Source organism: Diadema setosum, chromosome 16 (genome assembly GCF_964275005.1).
Source record: "Diadema setosum chromosome 16, eeDiaSeto1, whole genome shotgun sequence".
NCBI classification, from domain to species: Eukaryota; Metazoa; Echinodermata; class Echinoidea; order Diadematoida; family Diadematidae; genus Diadema; species Diadema setosum.
In genome coordinates this window covers 8,801,797-8,824,434 of record NC_092700.1, presented here as the reverse complement: position 1 = coordinate 8,824,434, position 22,638 = coordinate 8,801,797, and the positions used below count along the sequence as shown (strand labels likewise).

General features: G+C 37.3%; 1 protein-coding gene across 1 annotated transcript in view; it reads right to left on the bottom strand.

The window, feature by feature from the left end:
* The window catches only part of LOC140240304 (arf-GAP with SH3 domain, ANK repeat and PH domain-containing protein 1-like), a 128,708-nt gene that overhangs the window by 17,888 nt on the left and 88,182 nt on the right, over positions 1 to 22,638 (bottom strand). The window contains exons 13-16 of the mRNA XM_072320088.1: positions 20,935 to 21,115; positions 19,853 to 20,054; positions 18,692 to 18,888; positions 18,132 to 18,291 (exon numbers count right to left, since the gene is read on the bottom strand). Coding sequence (XP_072176189.1) covers positions 18,132 to 18,291; positions 18,692 to 18,888; positions 19,853 to 20,054; positions 20,935 to 21,115 — 740 coding nt within the window. The remainder of the gene's footprint in view (positions 1 to 18,131; positions 18,292 to 18,691; positions 18,889 to 19,852; positions 20,055 to 20,934; positions 21,116 to 22,638) is intronic.

Below are 22,638 nucleotides of genomic sequence, written 5' to 3'. Positions count from 1 at the left end.
CAAAAAAATGTTTCAGGGTCTTGGTCCTTGGGATATAATACAAGAGAGAATGTTTCAGGGTGATAGTCCTTGGAGAATGATACAGTGCTCAGAGGTTTGCCGTAAATAACAAAAAGTATGTCTTGAGGAAATATCAATAGGTAATGGTAGTGGGGAGATTTGTTCTCGACAATGAAAAGTATTCTCAAGGTAATAATGTCTCAGGTAATGGCACTAACTATGGAAAACTGTCATAAGAATATTTATCCTGGTAAAAAATAAATGAATAAATAAAAAGAATATATATGTGTATATGTATATATATATATATTCTTTTTTACTGTCCCTCGATGATAAGAATTGATATAAGTCGAGAGATTTTATGAAGTGGCAGTAATCCTAGGGATCATCAATCAAATGGAAGGATAACAGCTACCTCATTTCCTTTTTTTCAATGCCCTTAAGATGTTTCCGGGTAAATGAATAGTTTTTTTTTTTTTTTTTTTTTGCTTTCATTCTATCTGGTAGGCTAGTTATTGTTTATGTATCAGCTGTGCATTCATCATACGATGAATAATCAAGCATGAAACACTAACTGATTTATATCGAACTACACACATATCCTACAGCAGCTTCTCATGTGAGTTTCAATTACAGGGACCCACGCTTGTCCACTTTGTAGAGTCATGTGCATTACTCAAAAAAAAAAAAAGTATAAAACATGTGATACACCAGTACATTTACTCGAGTATCAATGATTTGACTCATTCTCATTATCATACATACAAACACTGCTTGAGCCTATGACAGTAGATATCTTTCATCCTTAAGCATCATTTACTGTGTAAAATGTATTCATCATTTTCACTTTACTTCCCACTGCTACTGCATTTCTGCTGGCTGCAGAAATACAGAGCTTTTCATGGAAATTGAAACGTCTTGGTTAAAGGGATCATATAGTTTTGGTTGAGACCTAATTTCAGGTTTCTAACATTTTTGGTGAGATAATGAGAAACCTCTTGTGAAATAAGAAAGAGCGTATAATTCCACGAGGAATTCAACCTTTATTTGATGAAAATTGGTTTTGAAATGGCTGAGATATCCAAAACAGAGCAATTCTAGTAAAGTGTGGGACCCACACTTTATTACGATCGATTTGTTTTACTTTGTTTTTGGATGTTTCAGTCATTCTAAATCCGATTTTCATCGAATAAACTTTGAATTCCTCCTAAAATGGTATGCACTGTACTATTTCGTAAGTGTTTTCTTGGTATCTTGCAAAAAGTTAAAAGCCCAATTCTCATCTCCACCAATACTGTACCATCCCTTTAACATATGTTTCCTATCTTGTTGTTGTTGTACTGTATTCTGTGAACTGGGATTGAATACCCCTCTTAACTTAAATGTGTATCACTGTAATAATCTGACCAATTTCTTGCCTTACAATGACACAAAAAGGAGTGGTATCATGTAAGTATGATGCATGTTATGACATCATGCACAAGGCATGCAAGACAACTAATGCTGTAACTACTACTGCCACAAACTTACACCGTCATTGCTGTCTCTAACATGCAAACACCATGCAACACTTGACCATGTACACACATCACAACATTACACAACACTTTGCATAAGGCTACACCAGAACACAACACTCTACACCCGGCATGCCCCCAACAGACAAAAAAAAATTCTGCTGAACAGATGCTCAACTGAGCACTCTCTGCACGAAAGCTTCCCTAGATACCACAGAGGGCGCTATTTCTCTGCCTTTACAGTGGGATTCCACACCATTTCAATCTGGATTCTAAAAACAGAGTAAAACAGAATGGTAGAAAATTCATTAAAAAATGGACTTTAAACCAAAAATTATGTAGTTTTAGTTTCACTTTTTTTTTTGTCACAAAAGTGATATAAGTCACACAATGTACACATTGTAGAGGGTGATGATGATTCTATCACCTAAAAAGTTGCACAACTTCTTAAAGTTCTATGCTGTTGCTTTTTTCAAAGAAATCATAACGAGTTTCATGTATCCTTTGGATAAAGTTTTCAGAGCATCATATTCATGTCGCCTTGAGAGAGGCTAGGAGTAGCAGTTTCTGAATTATTGGTTAAAAACATGATCTCTGTGAAAATTTGGGCACAAACCAAAGAGAGAGCTGGGAGAATTATAAGATCATGATAATAGTCAACCTCCTCAAAGACGTGTGGATGAGCACAATATCTCTGTGAAAACACATAAATGTTCAACTCCAAAGTTTTGAATTTTTTCCATTTCCTGTCAAAATCTTTAATGGGAAGCACATACAACTCCAAAGTTTCCAAACTTTTTTTTATTTCTTGTCAAAAAATTTAAAGGGAAGCAAATACAACTCCAAAGTTTCCAAACTTTTTTTTTATTTCTTGTCAAACTTTAATGACACTTCTACCATTCTGTTCTTATATGTTCTACTCTGTCTTTGAAAAGCCAAATGGATCATAAGGTGGAATGGAACAGCAACGCTTGGTTTCCACTGTCGTGCAATGCCCTATGCACAGCACAATTAACCATTAGTAGCTGATCATGGAATTTCCATTCATGTCTATCACAATTTCTACCACAGTTGAAATTGTGGTCTGAATCATGGAGTAATCATGGTAATCATAACAGATCTCGTCAGATCATGAGGTCAGTCATGGCAATCGCGTTGATTGTAGACAATTTTTGAACAATCCAAAACTTTTCTACGAGCGTTGCAATTACCACTCCTGACCCCAAGATCTGATAGGATCTGATTCCATCATCACAACTACGAGATTTGCAACTGATTGACAAACTGCCTTACAATGACGTAAATAATTAAATATATATTCATTTGTTTACATCGATGTAGGGCAATTTGTCAATCAGTTGCAACGAAAACATCTCGACGGAAGAATTTCATGAATTTACGAGATTTGGACAAGGATTTAAATCGGAGTGCAAACTGCGACAGACGTAAACAAAAATTCCACGACCAGCTTCTAATGGCCAATGGTGACGTGCATAACGGATTGCACGACAGTGCATGACAGTGGGGAACCACAATCAGTAGACACCAAGCAGGTGCAATAATGGAATGGACACCAGAGGACTTGGGATAAGAAAAACAGAAAATATGCTGCAGCACACACATTAGTGGCACAAGTTCACCATGCTCGTGCATACGGTCTAACTAGGGTAAGTTCAACTGCCACGCACAAATAACTTGAATGCCTGCCTTAGCTTCTCATGCGATCCCATCTGCCCAAAAGCGCATGGCACTAGATCTACTGTTTGATGAAGCCCATTGATCTTGACCTTTGACCCTCTGCACATGGAAAATATTTTCTGATTCATTTCATCCATTATAACAAATAATATTGTTATTGGACTTATATCTTACTAGTGGAATTATGAATTCTAAAAAAAAAAACTAGATATTTTAGCTAAAATATAGAAATTTTAGCTAAATTATGGTGACCTTAGACTATGACCTTTTGTGTGAAACTATGTCATGATGAACACAGACAGTATCAGACAGAATGCACTTTTGCAAGAAATCTGCTGGAAATCTGTCAGACTTGCCAGTAAGGGAAGACAGAGGACCGGGATCACTTCAACAATGCAAGTGACAATTTTTGAAAAAAAAAAAATCAAGCTCAATCCTAATGACAAGGCTTGCAAATGACACCCCTGCACCATGAACAATAATCTACTCGATGACTGGAAGTTGTTATTCAGTAAAGCAATGTTAAACAAGATGAATGTGACTATAATTTGGGATGGCATTGAACAAATTTGTTCACCGATGAACATTGCACAACATGAAGGTATGTCTTGCTATTATTTTTATCACTGATTTATTACTACTGTTTTTGGTAACCTTACCAATCAACATTTTCATGTGCATATTTTCATGCCTTCAACTGATCTTAAGCCATACATTCATTTTGTGCCTTTGCCTAATCTTTGCCTAATCTTTGCATAATCACGAGCAGGTAAGAAGCCACGCATTGAATTTTGCCTTGATCTACTGTAATCCAAAGCCGTATGTTGCATAAATGCAGGCTTTTCATGACTACCGGTAGTCTCGCATTAACATGCAAACACCATCCATCCACAATAAACACGAGACAAATTTCAGGCATCTAAAGTGCAACACAGGCAGCCAGATAACAGGAATGGTGACAGCTAAAAAAAAAAAAAATGAAAACCTGTTTTTGGCAGCATTCGCTGGCGTTTCTATGCGGACACACCCATGCAAACAACCAAGTACCTGACATACCAGAGTCCCTTATTGAGGTTATCCGAGTGGGCGGAGTTGGGGGCTGAGTCGAGAAAGCGTGGGGGTCCGAGGAGGTCCGTTTGTGGCCAAGGTCCACCGGGGGTGGGGGCGCTTTTTTCTTCACGCTTGCCGCTGTACAGTTGTATTACACACGAGACACCAACAGTAGCAACAGCAACAATGTGAAAAAGCCCACACACACACACACAACGCAACAGTTCAAGCACACATCCATGCACACAATCATCACACACACACAAACAAATTACACACAGGAGAGTAACATAATAACACAGGACACATGGACGGACAGTGGAGTTATTAAGGTTAAAAGGTGTATGAAGTAAATAGTATTAGTAATTTGTTGTAATAAATGGTGGTATCAGGGAAAGGGGTAAGTTACCATGGGAACCATCACATCATTAAAGGATGGTAGAATAAAAGAAGAAGACATACAGAATCCCCAAATAAGTAGGAGTAAGAAAGTGACATAGGAAATCCAATGAAAGAGATAACAAACAAACGATAAGAAAGATTAAAAAAAAAAGAAAGAGAGATGGGGAAATACAGCAGTAACAAAATCATGATGGTGTTATTATGACACACAAATGAAAGCCCAAGAGGTAAACATACAGCAGAAAGATCATTAAAAAGATGATGAGGAGAAAGAAAGAAAAAAGAAAAAGAAAAAATGGAATGAGAGATAAACACACAAAAGATGGCATGAATTAAGATTGAAAATCATTTTTGGATTCAGAAAGTTATGTGAGAGAGAAGAAAAAAACCATGAGAAGATGTATAAGAGAGGTATTTTTAAGGGAAAGGAATGCATGCACATGAAGAAAACATACAGAGGAGAAAGAGGGGAATATTCAAGTATTCAAGAAAGAAAAGAAATAAAAGAAGGATGTCACGCATGCACACGATGTTGTGATTAGTGAATGAATGTGATGTGTTTCAAGCCAAATGAGTATACATGTATGTAAGGAAGTATGAGTAGTGTTTCAAGATGGGTGTTATTATCAGGTGTATTAGAGTTGCATGTGTTATAAGGTGTATTAGAGTCATACACATGTTATAAGGTGTATTAAAGTCACACATGTGTTAAAAGGTGTATTAGAGTCACACGTTTTGAAAGGTGTATTAAAGTCACACATGTTAAAAAGTGTATTAGGATCACACATTGGATTACCATACAAAACGGCACGGTTAGGACAAAACACAAAGGGCGGAAGAAGAATGGGGTGGAAAATTGGAAGAGAGAAAAAAAATAACACGTGATAAAACATGACAATAGGGGCAAATGGGAATTAAAATGTTGTTGGATTATTAATAAAAGGGGGCGGGGCGGGGAATAATCATATTACATGACAAACATAAAGGTGAGACCCAATTACCCAATACATAAATCAAAATAAAATCCTGAGATTAGTACAGACTTTTCTGAACCATGTGATATTGGTTACACTATCTGGACATTGACTGGCACGCAATTGTCTTTGCGTTTTCTGTGCCTGACTTAATTCAAAAGTAAAAAATCACTGACTCTCTCAAAAATGTGAGGAAATGACACAGTTGCGACATAAATGCTGATCGCTCTAAAGATGCAAGGTTCACTTGTACCAACCACAGTATTGTTGCTGGAAGGAACAAAGACCAAGTGGAAGGTGTATTTCCACTCACATTCCATTTCATTTCCACATCATTTGAATCATGAAACATGCAAACATCACATAAATCATCATAGTGAATACTAAATTAATGATGCCTTTCAATATGTACATCCAGGCCACACACAGGGCTTGCTAGAAAGTGTCATGCTTGATCATAATACATTGTATACAACGATATCACTTTTTCCAGATGAGCGCCAGTCCCAACAGGCCCAAGATAACAGGTTTGATGTCGTATACACTCACATACAGCCACTGTAATGATACACACATGTACTGATTCTTGAGAGCATCAAATTGCTCTGTAAAGCCCATTCCCAAGACTCTCAAATTCCCACACACATGGCACAGAACTCCACCATGTTCCAAAAGGTACAGGCTAAAGCACAATTCTGGATGGAAAATAATTTAATTTGAAAAAAAAAAAAAAACCTACAACAATTTACATGTGCAAGAAATTGGATCAGAAATAAGGAAGTTTTACCATTCTTAAGATGCTCTAGATAATTTCAGCAAAACAGTTCTCCAACAGTTGACATGGGAATATGTAAATAAGCTTATGATATTACAAATCACCTACAATTTCTATTGATTGTGTTTAAAAAAAAAAATGATAAAAAGTAAACCTTCTCCTATGAAAGTGCAAAACATACAAATTATGTAATTCATGGCTGAATTACTTTGAAATATGATCAGTCGGATATATTAAGTCTAGGACATATATTTGTACTTGCATTGGACATAAAAATGGAATAAATTCAAAGATTTTATGTACAAACTATGTGGCAAGTTATAAGGAGATGATATATCAAGTCACTCAAAGGATATGAATGTTCATAATGAAAGTTGAATAACTGTTGGTGAAAATCAGAGAAACTTCACAAATTCATTTCTATCCCATTTTGATCTGTTGAGCTTGCAAAATGTAATATTTTTTCAGACCATCTTTTGCCTGGACTAAAATTGTCTTTTGAAAAGATAGTCAATGACCTCTTTAGCAAGGGGGGCAGGGCACACATGTTCATGACAAGACTTTCGTGGATAGCGTGGATCATTTGATGATTGTCACGATGGAGTAGAAAATATAAGGAAAGCACTTCTCTCCTTCCTTTCTTTTCTCCTCATCTTTTTCTTCTTTATGTCATCAGGTATCTCAAATTTCTTGATATCAGATTCAACATTAAATTTCTTTTGATAATCAAAAGATTCCCATGGGGGAGAGAATCATACATGTAGCTATTGGCTGGCAATTTAAAACAAAAGATTTTAAAAAAGCAATGAAAATAGGCATGTAACAAAAAGAAGTGAACATGCTATAATGAAAATCTGTGATCAAGGTGCAGGTGTAACTGTTAAACTTGAAGGAGTTGCAGTTCCAATATAAAGTGGGCAAAATCCTTTTCTCCTTTCTACCCTCCCCCTCACCCTCCCCTCCCCTCCCCCTTCCCCTCTCCTCTCCCCCTTCAACCTAAGCCCCATCCCATCCCCTCAACCCCTTTCTCCACTACTTTTGACTCATATCAGGCATGAGAAGCAATGCTTAGGTGCAAATCATTCAAATAATATATTTGAGATTGGTGTATTTCTGCTGTGCATTCATACAGATATAATAGTGTTTGGGACTGCTTTGACACATAAAAGAAAATGTGGGTGCAAACCAGGAAATCATAGTTAATTATCTCAATTTGGTGATAACATTGGTTCAGTGAGTCAAGAAAGCATGTTCATTCATTCATCTGTCACCTACAGGTCATAATCAGAAAGAGAACTGTATGCCAGCATTATTCTATTTTGCAACAATTGCCCACTGCATGACTAACTTTGACTACGGAATCTACAACAAATACTATTACCATAGCAATGGCTTATCATTTCAGGAAAATATACTGGTTGCCATGGCAATGGAAATGTCATCTCATTATTGAAAGCCATGCATGCCACATGATTCGGAAGACCAAAATTTTTTTTCTATGCCATCCGTACTATCCACATGAGAAGCTTTAATACATCCAAATTCTTGTGGAAGAAATTCATAACAGGCATCACTGATTTACAGGGAGAGAGTACATGTGCAATACATTAATGTTTCAAAAGGAGAATATCACTTTAAATATTCTTCATCTTTTACCAGAGTCCTTTAGAACACTGTTTAACAATAATGACCTGCGTGGTTTTAAATGCTACACGTGTACCTGACAGTTAATGTGTGAATATGAAGCAATACAAAAAATAGGGCTGAACATAAACACCAATTGCTTTAAAAAAAATAATAAAAAAAAAGAAAAAAGAAAAGAAAGTGAAAATGTGCAAGTTACCAGACAAACTATATACCCAAAGACAGTAACTTTAGAATACACCATTCAGTTTATGGTACATTGTAAGCATGGTGATATTTGTCGATAGACCTATTGACAGTATCAGTATAAGTCTGGGAACTTTAACATTGTACATATTCTTCAAATCGACTAGGTCCTTTAGCCATGCATACAGTATGAACACCATAATAATTATACAGTTTGGTCAGTAATTTCTGAAAGTGAGCCACTACAGTATTGATATGACTTATTCCTTAGATTTTACCAGTGTCAATTAAAACAGTGTGTTCAGAGTGCTTTAACAAGGATGAATCTTGTGGAATTCACAATGCACAAGTGAAAGCAATCATATACAAAATAAGATCAATCATTTTTTTTTTATTTCATTAAATTAAATAAAAAGAATGTGAGAGCAATCAAAAATAAAAATAAAATAAAGAATAGAGGGTAAACAGCATTAAAATATGGATTGAGATTGTTAATTTCAGAAAAGGTAATTTAACATAAATGTGTATGTCCTATTCCTGAGTCCTCCCAAATAAATGTGAGTAATGATAGAAACAAAATACAAGCGTGTACCAAGAAAAGTGTACATGAAATCCCATACTGAATTTCTCTACATTACAGCATAGGTTGATATTGACATTTCACAAAAGACACCCACTTTATTAAACAGTCTGAGAATCACAGAAACACCCTTATAATCTCTAAAAAATATTTCCTAGCCAAACAGAACAGCCCCAATAAAGGGAGAAAGAAAATTATTTCATCCATGTATTTCAGGGAAGAGTCTAAAAGGTTGTAGCCCAATTTGGGAAGCTCTAGTTTAGGTTTCCCTGACTTCACCAGGATTCAATAAATTCATTGCAACTTCTGCAATTATTGAAAAGTACAACAATTACCATTTCCAAAGTAAAATTAAAACACTGGCAGCAGAGAGCAGATCACTTGTGAACCAGTTGCTAGCATAACATTAGGGGTTGTTGGCTGCAATCGTTTTAAACTATTTCATAAAATGGAATCTGGTAGCAGTATTTGGAATTCATGGAACAGGATATCTGCAGTGTATAAGACTACAGCAGATGCTACTAATGTGCAGTATTGATGAATCTTTCAGCGGTTCAAATTGATGAGCTGACCTGAACTGAATCACATTCAACTAAACTGAAGTGAACTGAATTGCGTCAAAATTAAATCAACTGACTGGACATGATTTTGAATAAACTGAACTGAGCCTAATTACTGAATTATAATTACTGAATTAATAATTACTAAATGGAAGTACTGAGGGAGATCTGAGTGCTTGCCACTATGCAACTTTGGTCTTTGAGTCTGCTCCCAAGGTCTGCAGCATAGAGATAACGTGCCCTCTTCCTACGAGCAGAACTGCTGCTGTCAAGGGATTTGAACCAGGGATCTCAGGATTGGCAGTCCCTGGTCCTACCCACTGAGCCACAACACCTTGATAATTTCTTTTCATTTCATATCAATCTACAAATGGAGGTATGTAAACTCATAAAGCTCTATAGCATAAGCTCAAAAACATATCCCTTTACCCACCCCCTGCCCCCATTTTCATTCATGGCTGCTACTGAATAGCATGCAGTAGTGATGATTTGCACATACATGGGTATAATTATGTACAAGTAAAAAAAAATGATATAATTTTTCAGTTAGCACATTGGTCACTTGATTTAAGTGAAAAAGAAAGTGTAACTGCAAATCCTACAATGTCTATTCCTTTCATCTTGGAACATACAATCTTTATAAGGTGCTCTTGAAAAGAAATCATGAAAACTGGCACATATGCAATTTTTTTTAGCATATATTGATTATACAATTCTACTATCTTTTGATTCCAATGTTGCAATTCAGAGCTAGCAACTGCAATGTGCCACCAAATTTCTGAGATATATTTTTTCTCCATGTTATTTTTGGGTAAGCTACCACTGTTAGATTTCCACTGATCCTTTTTTCCCCTGTGAGATACATTGTACTGCTATCTCACAGCTGTCCTGCTAACTTCCAAAAAGGGCTACGAACTGAAAATATCTCACAAACTGTGAGCTAGACTATCACCACAATAACATGACATGAATACTCAAGAATGCAGAAAGAGACAGACAGACAGACAGACAGACAGAGGAACAAATATATAAACTTGAAAAGCAACTTTTAAAAGAATACAAAGCAAAACAACTGCTGCACAATTCCAGTACTGAACAAAATGTATAGAGAGAATAGTCTTGAACAACAGCTGTTTCTGTAAATAAATTGTGGCATTTATAGAAAGTAAAATAACAACACAAGGGAAAAAGGAAAGGAATGTACTGGAGTAGGTGCTCATGCTTCTGACTTTGAGCATTTCAATTTCTTCAAAAAACGTAAATAATCTTGGATTCCATAAAAAAAGGGGGAAATAAGCAAGTGATATGCATGCAGGAAAAATAAAAGGTGACCTATCACAATATCCTGATAAAGTTGAAAGGCTACATGGAAGTTAAGGAAACTGCAAGGAAAATGATTTGGCTGCAAATTATATTCTTAATTATTTTTATGAGTTTCAGTAAACACCTCCCCAAATTTCAGTCCATGAGGGTTTCAATAATATATGAAATCTTTTCAATTTTTTGGAAGGTTAACGCTGGTATTTGCCCTGGCCTGTTGTGTAAAAATGCCTATTAACTCTTCCTCAAGGTCATTTGCATCTACGCATAAGAAATTACATTCAGACGGTGACCTTTAACCTCTAGAAAAAGTTCTATGGGGTGCCAAGTGTTGCAGGGTCGATTTCCAAACAAAATTGACTGTGCGACACTTGGCACCCCATAGAACTTATCCTCGAGGCTAAGGATCTTCGTCTGAATATAACTATTGACTCATTAATTCAAACTTGCGTGGGCCTGGTGGCAGCTTCCTTGCCATTCTACATGGCTACTTGTTGGAAACATAGTGAGGCAGTTTGAATATATACCAATTGCAAGTGCATGGAGTCTGGAAAATTTGGATAAATACTACAATAAAAAAAAATAAAAAATTAGCGTTTGGCAATTTCAGCTTTATCAGGCTATCTTTGTGACAGGTCACAAATAAATGATGAATATCTTTTTCACCTCTCCTGCCTCTTCGCATGGCTCCTTGCAAGGCAAAACACAACAAAAAGGGAAAAAACAACAAGGACAAAACAGACAGACATATATGACGGCATGTTAAACACAGAGCAGAAAATGGCAGTCGGTCTAGATGAGTTAAATCAACATGACTTTACACTGCACAACAATTCAGATGTAAAGAGCAACTTAACTGAAGCAAAGCAACTAATTTTAATAGACTGATAACATCATGGACAGTCTGGCTTGACAACACATTTAGAGTAAATACTGTAGTATAAAACATAAATTTTATTTTCTACAAATTGTCCAGAGGCAAAGCAATCCAATGGACAGACCAGATCACTCTACCTGTTGTTTTGACATTTATGGTATATATGCATTTGTTCCCCTTGCTTTACAACCAGTAATATATTTCACCCTTAAAATTCTTTTAAACTCCTTTTATTATACAAAATTTAAGTTGACTCAATATCTCAGCTCTTGCTGGATCAGATAAATTCCTGGAAATTCTACGGAAAGTCTCTCTATTTACAACTAAGTAATATCCAACAGCATTTAAATATATTTCATAGTTTCCTTCTTCATTCAATTACTAAATGATGATAAAATCCACATCTTTCTTGACAGTCAAGGCGTACACCCATTCAAAGTGGCCTGGCCTTCTTAATACCTCTACAGCCATTTTCTTGGATCATAAAGTGAGAAAAAGAAGACAGAATTATCTATTGATAAGGCAACATAGGCTTTGTATGGATAATTCTCTCTCCATTCATCAACATTATGATGGTAGAATGCACATTATTTCTGCCAGGCTGGGCGTACAATGATTCTGAATGGTTCCAATCGACCCTTCTACTCATCTGTGGCAGCACTTTCTCTTCTCATTCAGACAGTGGAAGGAATGAAATGCAAGAATCACTGCTCCTTAAATCCATTCATTCACAAGGACGATAAACAATTATGGCACGCTCATCGATACTGGCTATTGGAATACATCCATTCTGAATTCTTTGGATCCTCCTCTACACATAAGAGCATTTTGCTCCACTCATTCATCAAACGAATAAAGAATTGAAAAAGAAAAAGAAAATGAAATTAATGGATCGTGCAACATACAGTACCATTCCTTTCAAACACATAAACTTCTCAAGTGCATTACAAATCATATGTCTCTAACTTGCCCAAGTGGCATGTTATTTCATTTGCCCAATTGTAAGTTGTAGTCACACCTGGGCAAGTGGGCAAATTGGTTTGCAGCAAATCTGTGAAAACATGCCATGCTGGTTTAAACGAACTGTTGTGCTTCTAACTGCCTACATACATGGCATTCAGGGTGCAAGAACATTGACATGCACCATGTTCTTTCTGAAAACCTACACAGTGAAGATCATTGGCAAGATTGAAGAAGGTTAAAAATTATGATTCCATGGCCATATTGCATATTAAAAGCCTGATGCATAAAAGTTGAGATCAAACATAGGTCAAAAAATCAAACATAAGTCTCTGAATACTCAATTCTGATTGGCCGATGCCTGATTTATACTTGATTTTCTGACTTATGTTCAATTTCATTTTTTATAAAACAGGGCCCAGATGGGTTTAAGAATGGAGGGTGGGGGAAAGGGAGATTGGACTACACCTACTAAATGGTCACTTATGTCTGTTCCCATCAAGTTACCATCATTTCATTTGAAGGAATCATAAAGTGTTTTTTTGTTGTTGTTTTTTTTACTTCTCTGAAGAATCAAAGATATCCCGGAAGAATATGTGAAAAGCAGGGCAATGAAAACTCATACTAATAAATATGTATCTCTTGTTTTGGTTTTGCTTGGTTTGGTTTATTCTTATACCTGTTTGAAAAGATGATTTATGAAAGCTGTTTTAGAACTCCAGTTTGAGGGAATATAAAAAAGAAAATGAGAAAAGGATTTAAACCGAAATTGCAGGGGATGGAATTTCGATGGAGCACTTGTATGGCAAAAATATTTTGTAAATGTGGAAGACCTGGATAAGGTTTTCCTCCTGAAAATAGCATATCATCCTATAACTTGCTGAACATCTCTGGCTTTTGGAAATAAAAACCTCACATATATGTGCAAAGTTATTACAAACATAATGCCAGTAGGTTATCATAGCCAGCCCTTGAATACAATAGGATGCAAGTCTTCACAAAATTCAGCATTTCTGTCTCTCTGCTAGAGGGATGTAAAAAAAAAAAAAAAAAAAAAAAGTATTTAAGTTTTCAGATGTCAAAAATTTGATTAGAAAAAAAAAAAGATTATCTATTAAAATTATCATGAAGTCTATCATGACTAAAAAGTTTTGAATAAATCATAAGAATATTGCCTGTAGCTTGGACACAAGAGATTGATAGGAACAAATTGACAATAATTTTGAGGAATTAATTTCACTCAATTTCTTTCAGGGCATCCATTTTACAGGGAAATGGCCTATTATCACTAGTGGCTTTTTTTTCTTTTAACTGCAGAACTGAAAGTAGCAAATTTTTGAAGAAAAAAAAATTCTTACACACATACAGTGTACCATTTTCTCCTCATAGCAGCATGTGCTGGTCAGTACGCAGCAACTTTAAAAGCAGTTTCTTCCTGCTCATTGGTGATTAGTCAGTGCTTTGGTGGGTTTTGTCAGTTGTTTTGTTTTGTTTTTTTTTTTTTTTTGGGGGGGGGTTTAACAGAAATCAAATACTTTTTTTCAAAGGTTAAAATTGTGAAGGAATTTTGCATGTGCACTAAAGGGGAAGTTTCCCTAGTAATATATACATAGATGGGGTGAATGCAAAAAGACTTGAAGATTAATGAAACACTGAAAGTTGAAAGGCCATCTGTAAAAGTTGTGGGCCTAACTACTTTCGGTTCTTTTCACTGGTCACCTTTTCCAGATGACAAGTCCACAAAACAAGATTTTTCTTGTTTTCATACAACAAAATAATATACAACTTTCAAAAGCCTGTTCCTGAGATACTAAGACAAATCTAAGTATCTATGCTTCATTTTGGGGTTCGGACAAGTGCCTTTTGTTGTTATAGAAAAATAAATAGGACATGAAATTCCATTTCATTTACTTTACTATTTTCTGCACTATTATGACATCACAAATAGTTGTACAGTTCCTGTCTACTGAGGGCAGCACACAGACTTAACACTAAAGATTCACAACATGGGGTCATAACAATGTGGAAAGATTGACCGATTTTCATCATCAAAAGTTTGATTGAGAGTTTCACTAATAATCTTTCTGCATGGAAAGAATCCACATGAACGTTTGGGTTAACTTCCCCTTTAAGAACTGTTGGCTGAACTGTGGGAAAAAAAAAATCAACAACATAGCACTGCACTTTGTTAGGCTATAGTGACAAAACGCATTCTGAATTGATGAACAAGAATCTGTACATCTGTTCTAAAAAGCTACTAATCCTTTATAAAAATACTACTTTAGTCCCACGGGAAGGAAATGATTGATGGATCACTCCCAGGAAATGACCACAGACAATCAGAAATCATGCAAGGGATGAAAATGGGGGAATCAAATGTTTGAGAAATCATGCCAAATGTGGAGTCTTGGCACACTACATTGAATTGAACTCTACATCTGTGGCCGAATACAACACAATGATGTCTATCCTCTTTTACCGCAGACCCATTACCACACAAGTGAGTTTGACCTGCCCTTTCACATCCCATCATTTTCCCAAACTTTGATCATATCATAACAATACAATAAACAAGTCATGTTCCTGACATATCTCACTGAATATTACAAAAGATTTTATTTAAAAAAAAAATAAAAAAAATCAGTATGAGATCACATTTTGCATTTGAGGGCACTGCATTTTCTTCATTACAAAAGAGGAACATGCCATGTGTGACATTCACTTTTAAATAGTGCTTTACAGCAGGAGTGCATCCTGATTGGAAGAGCTGCAACACTTATTTCTGTATCATCTTGATAACCATCCTCTAAAGACATGATGTTTTGTTTCCCACCTGACCACGTGAATGCTGCCATTTCATATTTTGGAACATTCGACCATACAGGCTTTCATCAAATTCTCGCACAAACTGATTGAATCGTGACACCAGCGGTGACATGACAGTGTGTAACAATGTATCCTCTTTAATGAGGATTGCGGCAAAATACTGAAATTCATGTCAAAGTTTTACCATCAAATCACCCCCTTAAACAATAATTCTTCAGACAAGTCTTTGTCATGAAGAGATTTCCATATCTGGATAACCTCACAAAGTATGGGTATGAGAAATAGGTCATATTGATCAAATTGGAGATGAAATGGGCTGTAAAATTGAGATGGATCTTAACCCATTGAGGGCAGGCTGATTTTGCTATGGCACGCATTTCCCAGAGACACCTGCACGAGTATACTTGGGACTCGTCGTCAACAAGTTAAATTCGCAGGGCATGAGAGCTATCAAAATGAAGAGAATTCTACCAAACACAGGAGGCGTGAAAAAGAACTTGAGGTTATGTGAGACTGTGTTCTCTTCATGTAGGGTAACTGGTGACTTTGTGCATGCATGTGAACAAGGCTCTCTCAAGGCATGAGGTGGGGTATTGTAACAGGCAGGAGTGTTTTAACTACTGTAAATGCCGAACATTTTGCAAATTTTGCGAGTCAGGTGCTATTTGCGAATTTAAAGACATGCACAAATATTGACTCTGATCCCAATATGATTGTGAGGTGCACATTTTATACATAAATTCCGTTCAGTACTGTACTCTACAATCGCGAATTGAACACCTCACTAAATTGTTGGGAAGTCCTGATTCACAAAAATTTAGACTTGCTAAATATATGGCATATACAGCACGTCAAGTTGTGTATTTTTATCACAGTCTAAAAAGGAACTTTTGCCAAGGCCAGGGCTGCACACTAACCCATTCCTTCTACTGGTCCGACCTATCTGTCAAACCAGTTATTGTAGGTACCCAGTTTTTCCATTTCTTAGTTGTAAATTCCTGAAAAGGTTACTGGTCTGACAGTGATTTTTACTGGTTAGGGACCGTCGGACCAGTGCCAGTGTGCAGCATTGCCATGGAACTACTATGTAACAACAAGAATTTATCAAGAAAGCAGTCAAACTACAAGGTACCATGATCAGTGAGAGAGCAAGTCCGGATGTTTGATAGCTATCCGTAAAATCTACAAGAGCTTGAGAATTTAAATCTACACGATACAATCGAGCAATCCTCACCTAATGATCTATAGATAGTATTGGATTCATTCCTTTGATACATTCCAATGGTTTTAAGAGATTTTTTAAAAAAAGAGAAAATTCATGTCATATCTGGCAAACAATCATGATCTGTCTACTTTTATTTTCATTTACAAAAAAAAAAAAACAAAGAGAGAAAAGAATGCAGTACGGGGGAAGGTGTTGGTGTGGGTGTGGGTGTGTGTGAAGGAGGGGAAGATGCAGGCATACTGGGGAGGGGGGGGGGGGGGAGGGGGGGGGAGGGATGTTGCGAAGCAACGCAAACATAATCATACCAGCGTGGGACCAGTGATGAAGGTGGTGGTGATGCCCAAAAGGCAGACAGAACATCACTGGAAAAATTCAGAGACACTTTATTAACGGGGTCACACAAAGCAAAAAAAAAAAAGAACAAAGTATTAACAGTAATCCACTACTCACTTGTTCACAATCTGTTCTATAGAGTCTGTCGAGTATTTGAAAGTCCCTACATATTCCACTGCACAGTTCAGATTTGCATGATGGCAATATTTAGCGGCATTCAAGTTTGTTTGTTTTTTCTTTTTTCTATCAAACGACTTTCAGTAACCCATGCTGGATGGTAAATTGACTATATCTCATACTTTGTTGATAACTTTGGATATTTCTATTGTCATGAAAACATCAACTGTGCAGTTCAGTTTATAGTCCAACTTTAAAAATTGTGTTTACTCAAACTAATGGATTTTTTTTTTTCACTGAGGACCTAGTATTATACTTTTCCTTCCACCTATACAAATGCGATGCATGGCGATGTTGGGAATCCAATTAAAATGGGAATCCAGTGTATATGCAAAAATTGCTGCTACAAGTTATGTTGGACAAGCTTTGGACAAGCTCCTTGGCTGAATAGAAACAACCTTGGCTATGCAGGCAGGCACAGAATTTGAATATGATAGCCCATCAATTTATTACACCTGATACTAATATCATCGATATCATGCTTCAACTTAAATTGTAACATCCACTTGCTACTTAGGATCTTAATCAATTGGTTGCATGTGCTGAGCTGTTACCATGAATTAATCAAGCGCATTAATTTGGCATCTGCACACACCACACATTTTGATTTATACATTACCAGTGAACTCACATGAAACAACGGGAAATGTGATTTGTGATTTCGAAACAGCAACATAATAACAAAGCAAAAGTGTATTAGCGAGCTTGCAAAGCAGCTTCCAAATTATCGAGTGCATCACAAGCCCTTACAGAAATTAAAACAAAATATGATAGCTTGTCAGGTATTGTGTGCCTAGCTGCTGGAAAAAAAAAAAGAGTTTACCTTACAAATCATTGAAACAAAAAAGAAAACGCAAGAATGAAATGTAAGATTTCTCACATTAATCCATCTTATCTGGAGTAAAAACAGTGTAAAACATTTAAGGTTTAAGTAGCACACATGTAACTTTTTCCATTTCACAGACAATTCTATATCTGGAAAGCATTATCAGAGATCTTTTTTTAGTGTGTGTTTTTGAATACTCACTTCTCCTCGGCGGAACTGGTGGGGGCGGCATGTGCAGCTTGTCGGTCGAGTCTTGGTCCCGGGGAACGAGGTCTGAGAATCGGTCACGCGACATTCTGGGCAGGGAGCCGACCGGTGAGTTTGGAAGGGTCTGAGGCCTGTGGTTTGGTCTCCTAGGACTCTGTGCGCAATATAAGGATAAATGAAAATTATAAATATGACATGATATTAATAGTGATAACCATCATTGATGATAAGTACAATGTACATTTATTGCAACAGATTTATCATTATCTTCATTATGTTTATTATCATTATTCTTTTTTTGTAATTATTCTAGTGTTATAAACCAGAAAGGCAAACATTTTTCTTCTTTTGGACATGACGTCCAACGGAAAGCATGAACACTACTTTCAGCATTTCTGCTGTTTCATACAAAGAAGAGGAATAAAGAACTACTATTACAGCCAGATTAATTCATATTATGTTTTTCTCAGGTCTAAAAATACTATTTCGGTCCAACATAAATGACTTGTACTCCGCCAGTGTCAACGAGGAGGTACCCGTCACTGCGTCCTCACCTTGATTGGAAGATTGCGGGATTCGAGCTCATCGTCGCTGAAGTCCACCCCCTCCTCGTTACCCATCATGCCCCAGCGGAACTCGACGTGTTCGCACTGCGTGCACTTGCCCTGGGTTGCCTGGCGGAGCAGCTCCTCGCACTGGGTGAAATTGCACTTCACGGCGATGTCGAGCGGCGTCTCCTTCGCCCGGTTTACTGTCGAAAACATTTGTAGAGGGAGAGAAGAGTGTTAGACAATAAACCAGAAACAAATTGTCATTACTGGTAAGTTTTGAAGGAACACTCAGGCCAGATATCTTTGTACCTCCAGTGCATGCAAAATCATCAGAGATTTAAAAAAAAAAAAAAAAAAAAAAAAAAAAAAAGAACATCTGTTTAAATAGTATTTGGATAATTCATTGGTCATTTACAATTCTTGAATTTCAAAACAGTCTTCACTTGGGACTTCTGAAAGTTGCACAAGATGAGTTGAATTCGTATTTTGTGCAAAGTTTCATCCCTTTTTATGTTCTTGGAGAATGAATGGGGCCTTGATCTTTCAAAACAATCAAAAAGACAGTCCTTCACATTCTCACAAGAAAGTACAGGATCATCATTGTGGAATAATGCCTCCTTTCAAACTTTGGAAAGGATTTTGCTATCGACCAGGGTCCATAATAACATCATATTCTTGTCATACTAAATTCACTGCCTGTGCCACCAAGTATTCAAGTAGCCAGGACTACACTGGAAAAGTGAAAGCATTGCTTCCTTGTTCTAATTAAGCATGCCTTGCTCATTATTTTCTTTTTCCCCACAAGCCTTATCACTCTTCCATAGGTATCAATTCAATTTGGCTTGTAAGGAAGGAGCAGTGGATATGTGTCTCGCACAGGGGCACTGCAGGGGCTTGAACTGAAGAAATGCCAGGTGATACAGCTGGGGGCACAAGCCACAGGACAACAATATCTTAGAATTCAACAGAATAGAGAGAGACTACTGTAAAATGAGGAATGTTCGCGTGCATTTTGATTTCACGAATTTCGCAAGAGCCAAGATTCACGAAATCAAAATGCACGCTAAAGTTCTTGTCTTGTCCACACCATATGCATTGCATGTTAGAGGCGAACTCGCGAAAATTTCATGCTGCAAAAATATTGTGTTCTACAGTAAAACTCACAGATTTCCAGGCTTGCGCTGCTCCTGAGTAGCAGCTTGAGGCTTTCCACCTTGTTGTACTTGGCCGCCAGGTGCAGCGGCGTGTTCCCGTCCACCATCTGCTGGTCCGTCTGCGTCGTGTTCTGGATGATGAAGTCCACGATGTGGAGGTTGACGTCGTCCTGCTGCTCGACGGCCAGATGGAGCGCCGTTTTGCCACCGGGCTGGTGGGCGACGACCACAGAGAAGAGAGAGGGGGAAAGGTTTTTAGGAAGAGAGACATAAGGTATAGCAAACATAGAACAGAGAATAGTTTCATGACTCTAAAAAAAAAAGGTACCCCCAAATAAACAACAAAACAATAACAACAACAACACCATGCCAGCAATGCAATTCAGGGGCAGAACAACAACAACAACAAAATTCTCATTGCTACATGCATTGGCAGGTCTCCGCAACACAATCATGATACTGTATATGCCAAATATTTGGCGAGGTTTTTATTTTCGCGAATTTCATGAGTCAGGTGCAATGCGCGAAATTAAAAACACACGAAAATATTGACTCTGATCCTGATGTGAATATGACGTACGCATGTACATTTCTCCGTTCAGTACAGGACTCCACGATCACGACTTTGACCACTCGCGAAATCGTCAAGAATTCCCGATTCACGAAAATGTAGACTCTCGAAATATTTGGCGTATACAGTAATAGGGCCACTTGTCTCCTGTACATGAAAATGCATTAAGCGGTTTGCATCCTTTTGTCTGAATCAAGTCCTCCCCGTTTCAAGCCAACTCCGCACTTTACCTTCCATGAATGTATGTTCAACTTTTAAACCCATACAATACAGTGCAAACTCGACTGCTCGTCTTCGGAGAGTGGAGCCATTCGCCTCCATAGAAAAATCTTGCCCATGTTCCTCCACTATTCTTTTTTTGGGGGAGGCTGATTTTTTGCATGATTTCCTCCTTTAACTCGTTGTACATCTCTGCAAATATTTTGAATGTGAATTTCCAAAATAAATTGAATTGAATTGAACTGAATTGATACTGGTGTTGCAAAGAAACCGCAGAGTAATAGTGCCCTTCTAGTCCTCACCGTGTTTGGAAGCGGAGAGGTGAGGTCGACGCCCTCCGCGAAGACCCGTAGAACCTGGAGGATCTCCGACAGCAGGACAGCCTGCCGGAGGTCGAAGAGCAGTGTGGTGGGATTCGCCGACGTCTTCAGCACAAACTTCTTCTTCTCGTACTTGGCCCTGATGAACTCTTTCCTCACATCCCTGGCAGGGTTACAAGGAGAAAAGAAATCAACATCTGGGACTGGGGATGCCATCCTTCCAAACAGCATCACAAAAAGCCAGTTCTGAATTAGCTCATTGGCACATTTGTACGAATGACCTTTCTTTTTTTTTCAGTCGGTTAGGGACACTTCACTCGTTTTCAGAGCAACATAATGCATAAACTTTGCATAACAATTTATGGGATTCATCAATCCTGTACGATCAAAGAATAAACTTGCGTGGACCAGATGACCAGAATGATCTGTCAATTAACACTTGGGAAAGCACCCATTTCATTATTTTGCATTGAATGTATTGACAATCTCTTTCTACTGATATTGCCAAATACCACTTTTGTTGTCAAGTGGATGTGCTGGCAAGCAGCATTTATAAGGATTACATGAATAATCATTACATCACAGATGCTTATCCCAGTGAATTTGACCCGTTGAGGATGAGTCCCGAGAATACTCGGGCAGGGGTCTATGGGAAATGCATGTTGTAGCAAAATCAGCCCATCCTGAACGGGTTAAAAACCAACATGCCTGTTGGTCCCAATAACCTTCCGGTAGTTTCTGCTCATTCACAAAGTGGAACTCCGAACTTGCTTATAGTGTCAAACCTTTCAGCATTGTTACGGCATTCAATGCACCATGTAGACAAAAACTATTGCGTGTATCTTTATACTTTTATAGCGAATCTCGGTTTCTCTCTGAATTCGAGAAAATTCATGCATGTGAAAATTTCTGATTTACAGTATTCTGAGGACTGAAAGGGCATATTTCACTGGCAAAATAGTATTTTTACCTTTCTTGCAACAGACATGTAAAGAAATGTGATTTGAGAAAATGGCAATTTCCATGAAACCAGCAGTATTAAAAAATATATGAATAAATAAATAAAAATTACTGCGAACAAGTGACAGTTAATATCTCGCTAGGAGAGATCACTTCTCACATTTCTTACTTCCTTCTCCAAAAGGACACAAGAAAGAAAAAATCCTATGATGCCACTTCCTGACCTTTATTACTGTGCTGCAATCACCAAAGTAGAATATGATGGAAATGTGGGCACACAAAGAAAATTGCACCATTAAAGTATGCTGTGAATACTTGTGATGTTAAAGCATCTTTATAGCCAACCTACTATGACTTCCGGTGGCAGGACATTTGCTCCTGCGATAATTGCTCAGGTCTATTATCTCCACAGATTTAGTATTAGGGTTAGGGTTGTGATAGGGTTTTAGGTTTAGTTTGATGTGAGGATGTGGATTAGGGTCAGGGTTATGTTTGAGGGCAGAATCTATGTTTGGTTTAGCATTCAGATATTTCATGGGAATAATTGTCGCAGGAGCAAATGTCATGGAACCATGATTTCTATTACACTGTCATCATGAAGGCATTATTGCAATGAGTCTGCCTATTCATGAGTCATTGTTTATTTACTATAAAAGCAAGATATATTCGCATTATGAAATTTTTGCAACTTGGAGCCGATGGCCTTATTCGCAGCATGATTTTATT